Source organism: Austrofundulus limnaeus, unplaced genomic scaffold, assembly GCF_001266775.1.
Source record: "Austrofundulus limnaeus strain Quisiro unplaced genomic scaffold, Austrofundulus_limnaeus-1.0 Scaffold292, whole genome shotgun sequence".
NCBI lineage: Eukaryota > Metazoa > Chordata > Actinopteri > Cyprinodontiformes > Rivulidae > Austrofundulus > Austrofundulus limnaeus.
This window is the reverse complement of record NW_013952694.1, coordinates 653153-661406: the sequence shown is the minus strand read 5'-3', so window position 1 is coordinate 661406 and position 8254 is coordinate 653153. Positions and strand designations below refer to the sequence as shown.

The following is an 8254-nucleotide window of genomic DNA, read 5'->3' as shown; positions in this document are numbered from 1 at the left end:
ACGCCGCATTGAAGCAGTCATTTCTGCAAAAGGATTCCCCACCAAGTATTGAGTGCAGAACTGAACATAATTGACTGATGTGTCTGAGTGCATCAGAATCAGAATATCTTTATTGTCATTATACCAGGTATAATGAAATTAATATACTCTACTTTGTGGTGCTACAGACATAAAATAATGCCAAACAAACTATTATTAACTACTGTTAGCTACTATCAGAATCAGAAAAACACATTTCCAGAGCTCGTTTACRTGTAAAAAGAGCCTTGATGTGATTTCTTTTGTTTCAGACTTTTTTATGGTCATTTTAAAAAGGATCTGTAAATGTTGTTTCATTCCTTGTTAAAAACAAAGATACATGTTTCTGAAAATGTTGTCAAACTACAGCTTTGAATTCATATGGTAATGGATGTTGTGAGTTCATAAATTGAAATGTGTCATTTGAAATATTAACAAACATCAATCAAACTCAATCTGTGTTTCATGCAGATTGGGAGCAGGAGCAGTGTTTACTCTCCAGAGAGCAGTGTGAGGAAGACAGGCTCTTACATCTATGAAGAGTTTATGCCAACTGATGGAACTGATGTTAAGGTAAAGTATTAGTTGAGCTTCACTTATTGTAAAAATAGTAAAACCTCTTGAGCCCCTCTGATCCTTGAAGATTTATGCAAGGAATTTAGTGATTTCATCATCTACAGTCCAAAATAATATCAAAAGGTTCAGAGAATCTGAACAAATCAAAACCAACACTGACAGCCGGTAACCTTTGACCCCTCAGGCAGCCCTGCACTAAAAACCCACATCACTCTGTAACAGATATTAACACGTGAACTCAGGAAGACTTGAGAAAACCATCATCAGTGAACACAGCTCATCTCTACAGCTACAAGTTAAAGCTCTATCATGCAAAGACAAAGACAGATATCAACAACAACCAGAAACACCTCCAGCTTCTCTGGACCTGAGCTCATCTGAGATGGACTGACTCAAAGAGGAGAAGTGTCCTGTGGTCTGATGAGTCCACATGAAAACAAGTCAAAATCTTGGTTGTTGTGTTCTCCAGTTCAAAGAGAAAGACTGTCTGGACTGTTATCAGCACAAAGTTCAGAGGCCAGCCTCTCTGATGGTATGGGGGGTGCATTAGTATCTGTCACATCTGTGAAGGCTCCATTATAGCTGAAAGCTACATCCAGGGTTTGGAGCAACATATGCTGCCATCCAAGCCACGTGTTTTTCAGGGACGTCCTGCTGATTTCAGCTGATTTCAGCAAGACAATGAAGACACATTCTGCTTGTGTTCCAACAGCGTGGCTTCAGAGTAAAGAGTGCAGGAACTAGACTGGCCTGCCTGCAGTCCACACSTGTCTCCCAGTGAAAATGTGTGGAGTGTCATGAAAAGATGCTGAACTGTTGAGCAACTAAAGTTGTTCATCAAGCAAGAATGAAAGAATTCAGCTACAAAACTTCAACAATTGGTGTCCTCAGTTCACAAACACTGAGTGTTGTTAAAGGAAAGCTGATGGAAAACAGAGGGAAACATGACCCTGTCCAGATTTATTACTACATGCTGCAGAATCAAATTCAAATGAGTAACTATTTGGAAAAAAAATTTAATAATGTTTACCAGTATTGTTAAAACACATAATTATTTTGTATCTGTAGTTTATTCAATAGAATATAGGTTGAAAATAAGTTTCAAATCATTGTTTTCTGTTTTTATTTATGTTTTATGTAATGTCCCAACTTAATTGGACTTAGGATTGTAAATGAAGCTATAAACCTGTATGTGGTGACTTTGGATCCTCTGTGTGATGCCAGGTTTACACTGTTGGACCAGACTACGCTCATGCTGAGGCCCGAAAGTCTCCAGCTCTGGACGGGAAGGTGGAGAGAGACAGTGAGGGGAAGGAGGTTCGTTACCCTGTCATGCTTTCAGCTATGGAGAAGTTGATGGCTCGTAAAGTGTGCCTGGCATTCAAGGTGAGTAACTTTGTTTAGCTGATACATAAATAGTTCACTTTGTTGTAATTGTAAAGTAAAAGTTTTGCCTGATTTTAGGGCTTACTCATTTAACAATTTAATGTTGCAGCCAAACAGGTAGTAATAATATGTTTGAAAGCTGGTTTATTACCTATGCATGGGCATAGATAATTACAAAAAGTATTTCCTCAAAACAAGTGTTCCTTCTGCTTGTAGTCCTAGCTGCAGTCTGCTTTGTTAGGTKTGTCCTCTTTTAAATGTCTGGTTTTTATTCTAATCAGTTTGCACAACTTGTATTTCACAAAACTCTGGATGGCATCTAATTCTTAGGCTGAAATACCTGGAGGATCCTTGTAGAGATGATGTTTTTTTTTTTTTCCACACAAGCTTTGAGGTCAAGAGGATGCAGAAAACATAAATTTCCTTCAAGAATCTCCTTTAGGAAAGCTGTACCTTCTCTTTTGACTGCAGCAAACTGTGTGCGGCTTCGACCTTCTCCGGGCTAACGGTCGCTCCTACGTGTGTGACGTCAATGGTTTCAGCTTTGTGAAGAACTCCATGAAATACTACGACGACTGTGCCAAGATACTTGGGTACCTTCTTTAGTTTTTACTGCACCTTTAAACTTGTAATTATTTTTTTCTTGATTTGCTGAATATTTGTGTCTGCTTGACATTTCAGGAATATTGTGATGCGTGAGCTTGCACCTCAGTTTCAGATACCGTGGTCCATCCCAACAGAGGCAGAGGACATCCCCATTGTCCCCACTACTTCAGGAACAATGTAAGTGACATCAGTATTAGAGTTGGTTTGTTAGGAAGAATAATCTGTGTCTGGGTTTAATAGAAAGTTGATCATTTTCACTGAAACCCTTCAGGATGGAACTACGATGTGTCATTGCTGTCATCCGTCATGGAGACCGAACTCCCAAACAGAAGATGAAAATGGAAGTTCGCAACCCCATGTGTGTTTTTTCTACAATCATATTCTTGTATATTATAAACCAAGATTAAAAACTTTCCATTAATTATGTATTTTTCATACATGTAGGTTCTTTGATCTGTTTGAAAAATATGAAGGATACAAAACTGGGAAATTAAAACTTAAAAAGCCAAAACAACTGCAGGTAAATAAAAAATCTAACATTTTAACACCAGGAACACTGACAATGTGTTTGATGCTTTTATTCTTAACATCAACAGGAGGTGCTGGATATCACGAGGCAATTGTTGGCAGAACTAGAGCAACAAAATGACTGTGAGATCGAAGAGAAAAAGTCCAAACTGGAGCAGCTGAAGACGGTTTTAGAAATGTAAGTAACAAGTGGATAATTTCCCGAGAAGAACAACTTATCACTGAGATCAGGTTAATTTATTCTAAAGATTACTGCAGAGAGAATCAAACCTCTGTTGTCTACACTTGCTTGTAAATGCAGTTGTTTGGATAAATTATGAGATTGATTGTGGTACACTGGGGACCAGAGGTGAACTTTTCATTTCTAATTTATAGGATTCAGCTCAATKCTATTTATTTATTTTTGCTCATGCATCAGTTCTGTTGACACTTTCACGATATTTGATCAGATCGTTTTTGTAGGAATAGTTTTGTTTCTAAAACAACGTGGAATAATGCTATACTCTGACCAAACACATTTCAGTACTGTCAGATCCCTTTGACCTGATTCCTGTTTGCTAATTTTCTATTTGTTTTTCATATGATTAAGACGGATATTAAATGTCACTGTCTGCTTCATACAGCCCTGATCAGGCTGCAGTGTATGGATGGTAAACACTTGGCACTCGGATTCTCTGCCTTGCTTTCCTGAAAGATTCTAACTCTAAAAATCTAAGATAAATGTTTCTTTTGACAGAAACTCAGTAGTTCAAATTATCTTTTTATTCATTTTCAACAGATATTATTAATTCCACTTCACCTTATCAGAAGTAAAAGAAGAAAAATAACAGTGTTTATCTATAAAYGTTTTGCAGTGACTTAATGTTCCTTTTTTTTCCTGTTAATAAAGGTACGGTCATTTCTCAGGAATAAACAGAAAAGTGCAACTAACGTACCTTCCCCATGGGCAGCCTAAAACCTCAAGTGAAGAAGAAGGTTGGTGAATATTAACTTTTTTCTTCTTTTACCTTAAAGRCCTTCTCAAAATGCTCAAACTCATTGTTAATTGTCTCTTTAGACAACCGTAAGGAAGGTCCATCTCTGCTGTTGGTGCTGAAGTGGGGAGGAGAACTGACTCCTGCTGGCCGAGTGCAGGCTGAGGAGCTGGGACGAGCTTTCCGCTGTATGTACCCCGGAGGACAAGGTGAGAGGCACACATAGTGTTAAATCTCTGTTGTGGTTTTGAAATATCACAAAGTATTTTTTTTGTTTGCCAATAATTCATTTAACCCTTCCAGCCATTACAGTATTTTCTGTTGATGTGTGATGGGTCAAATGCAGAGTACAAATTTCATCCTTGCATGGGAACATCCAGGTTTTGGAGCAACATGCTGCCATCCAAGCCTCGTGTTTTTCAGGGACGTCCTGCTGATTTCAGCAAGACAATGAAGACACATTCTGCTCGTGTTCCAATAGCGTGGCTTCAGAGTAAAGAGTGCAGGAACTAGACTGGCCTGCCTGCAGTCCACACCTGTCTCCCAGTGAAAATGTGTGGAGCCAGAAATGTATAGAAATGAAGTGCTGCACTTTGATTCTAGCAAATGTCCCTCAGCAGATCTGTCTTTTAATGTTTATTGTAAACTGATGTCAGTGAAATGTCCTGTGTTTATTTACATCAGCATTGCTGTTTGGACTGTGGCTTTTGTAGGAGACTATGCTGGATTTCCAGGTTGTGGKTTACTGCGTCTGCACAGCACCTACAGACATGACCTGAAGATTTATGCATCTGATGAAGGCAGGGTCCAGATGACAGCTGCAGCTTTTGCAAAGGTATTACTGCTGAAATTAAGAGAGGAAAAATCCTGAGAATTCAACCAATCAGCAATTATTAACAAATCCCAACAAGCAGCTAAGTAAAGAAAGCATTTCAGAAAGTTTTTATTTTCAGAAATAACATTTTTATGAGTGTCGAGTTAATAGACAATTAAAGTGGAATCATTCTTTTTGTCAGTGAGAAATAAAGTTTCCACCTGCACAGCCTCAAATAACATAAAAATTAACATTTATTCATGTAAACATTAACTGGTGAAATTTTCCACATTCAATGATTGATTTGATGTTTTTGGTCTGTAGGAGGTTAGCACTGTGTGCTGGTTTGATCATTTTGTCTCTACACAAAACCAACTTATTTAGATATGGGTTCGAACTTGAAAAATATAATGTTACCATAAAGTTTTTTCATTAATCAACATTAAAGCAGCTCATGGCAGTTGATCAGTCACTTGTTAATAAAGTGCTGATCATCCTTCTGCATCTACTTTGCATTAAAGCTTGTCCTCATRTTGTGTGTTTGTGTTTGTGTTTGTGTGGCAGGGTTTGCTGGCTCTGGARGGTGAGCTGACACCCATCCTGGTACAGATGGTAAAGAGTGCCAACATGAATGGTCTTCTGGACAGCGACAGCGATTCTCTGAGCAGCTGCCAGCACCGTGTCAAGGCCCGGCTCCATGAAATCCTGCAAAGGGACCGGGTGTTCCTGGAGGAGGACTATGACAGGGTGAGTACCTGCTACTGTGTAGGAGGGAGCATCAGATCAGTGGTTCTTTAAGAACATGCTGACCAGAGGAATATTCAGCTGTGTTTAGTCAGAGAACTAAAGGCTTTGTTGAAGTTAGGACATGTTAGCTTTAGCATCTTTTTTCATCAATATAAAACATTAGTAAAATACTTTCAGTCCTAAATTAGAGTAAAAAAGAACAAGGAGGTGAATGAGTAGTTGTTTGTCAGTATTTGAGTGAAAGTTTAGTGTGGCCTGCAGTAATATGAGTGAGCTGCTGAGTTACTCAACCTTTAACTGAAGCTGCTCACTGCCAACAAGGGCTGTTAGATTGTTATTCTTAGCAGCAAACATATTTGTTTAGATGTTCAAACCCTAAACCATTACAGCTACTCCACTTTAACTTTATATAATAATTAACTTTCATCACATTATCTGTAACACAAACATTGTTGATAGAAGTTTCCTGCAGTAACTGTTGGACTGAGAGGAAAATCTGAAATAATGGAGTTTCTGTTTTAGCTTTACACCTGATTGTTGACCTGGTTGTGATCAAATCTTTGTTGCTCATTCACATAATTACTAAACTACCATAATAAAGACTGACATTTGTTTGTTTGCTTGTTTGTTTGTTTGTTTGTTTGTTTGTTTGTTTGTTTGTTTGTTTTCAGTGTTTGGTTTAAGTAAAACTAAATTAAGCAAGTTGGATGTTTTAATGCATTTGTTTTTTTGAGGTTGTGTTGTTGTTTTTTTCTCTTTTTTTTTAAACCTTAGCATGTGTTTGTTTGTGACAGCTGGCTCCAACCTCCAGTGTCTCTTTAGTGAGTTCAATGAAAATAGTCCAGAACCCAGTTGCCACCTGTGACCAGGTCTACACCCTCATTCAAAGCCTCACCTCCCAGATCCGCAAAACAATGGAAGATCCCAAATCTGCAGGTGAGACGAAACCCCTTTCACTTTAAACATTTGACCAAATATCCAACCATCAGTACCTTACTGCTGTGCAGAAGCTTCTTTTTTTTAATTAAAATCTGAGTTTCTGCTTCATCAGACCTGCAGCTGTACCACAGTGAGTCACTGGAGCTGATGCTGCAGCGCTGGTCCAAACTAGAGAAAGACTTTCGTATGAAGAATGGCCGCTATGACATCAGTAAAATTCCTGACATCTATGACTGCGTGAAGTACGATGTCATACACAAYGGTTCTCTGGGCCTTCAGGACACGCAAGAGCTGCTCAGACTGTCTCGAGCCTTGGCTGATATTGTCATCCCACAGGTGAGGGGACAAATCACAGCATATTACTTATCTTTTAATAACATTGTTTTTGACTTGTTCTCTTACAACCACTGACAAAAATGATKAAATCACCACTCATGAAGGGTTTTCTTTCATTTTTTTTTACTTGAACATAAAAATTTAAACACAGTCATGCCACAAAACCACAGAAACACATTATAGTAACGTTGTTGGACCCTATTGATCCTAAAGTTACTTGATCAATACTTTACTTCCTGCTCGTTGCTTCATTCCATAAATAAAAAGCTGCACCRGAGCATCCGGTCAGAGTCAGGCTCAGATATAAACACTGAACTAAACAAGCATCAGATAATTATTTAATCGGYTCTGATTGCACAACTTTTAAAAATRAAAATCTGCCAATAATTTTATTTATCCATCCATCCATTATCTATACCTGCTTCTTCCTTTCAGGGTCACTGGTGCCCATATCCAGCAGTCCCTGAGGGGCGGGGTACACCCTGGACAGGTCACAAGTCCATCACAGGGACACATAGAGACAAACGAGACAAACAACCATTCACTCTCACCTAGGGACAATTTAGAGTTATTCAGAGTTTCCTTTAGAGATGGCTCAATTGGTAGAGCTGATGTCTCTCAGCAAGAAGGTTGCTGGATTGATTTCTGGGTAGAGTTKGCAWGTTCTCTCCATGCAAGCGTGGATTTTCTCTGGGTACTCCAKCTTCCTCCCACACACAAAMAAATGACTTTTAGGTTAATTTTGTTTATAAAAAGATGTTTGCCATAATGGTAATGTGAACATCAGATATTTAGGGCAAAATTTTAACAATTCTCTTCTAGATATTAAGTTTTTTCGGAACAAAAACTCCTCAGTCACTGCAAAAGTTGTGTTTTTTGTGCTCTTGCAGGAATATGGCATAAATAAAGCAGAGAAACTGGACATTGCATATGCATACTGTCTCCCACTGGTCAGGAAGATACAGCTGGACCTGCAGAGAACCCATGGAGACGAGTTTGTCAACAAACTGCATCCTCTGTAAGTCAAGACTGAAATTTTATTATGCATCATTTGCATTTATCATTTGCTTAAATATTCAAGCCCCTTATCTTCACTGTGGTCCCCACATCCCCAGTCTCGAGCTATTCCCACCTGCCTGGCATTGCTCCAAACATAAAACCAACTTGCAGCGTCTCATCTCATCATATCACGTCTATTTCTTCTTATACTCATGCAGGACTAATCCATAGAGCACAACAAGGGGTCAAAGCAGAGAATGCACTATCCTTACTTCCCGAATCCTTCCAAAATAAAATATGATGGCAGATGCTGTGCTCAAAAGTTTTTTTT

The 8254-nt window shown here is 38.7% G+C and overlaps 1 protein-coding gene across 1 annotated transcript in view; it reads left to right on the top strand.

Moving 5' to 3' along the window:
• ppip5k1a (diphosphoinositol pentakisphosphate kinase 1a) overlaps positions 1–8254 on the top strand; it is a gene marked incomplete in the record, with an annotated part of 51223 nt that overhangs the window by 8389 nt on the left and 34580 nt on the right. The window contains 14 exon segments of the mRNA XM_014021413.1: positions 490–591; positions 1819–1980; positions 2452–2573; positions 2662–2763; positions 2858–2944; positions 3031–3106; positions 3183–3292; positions 4004–4089; positions 4172–4297; positions 4802–4923; positions 5467–5649; positions 6444–6585; positions 6701–6924; positions 7815–7942. Of these exon segments, the coding sequence (XP_013876867.1) occupies positions 490–591; positions 1819–1980; positions 2452–2573; positions 2662–2763; positions 2858–2944; positions 3031–3106; positions 3183–3292; positions 4004–4089; positions 4172–4297; positions 4802–4923; positions 5467–5649; positions 6444–6585; positions 6701–6924; positions 7815–7942 (1772 nt within the window).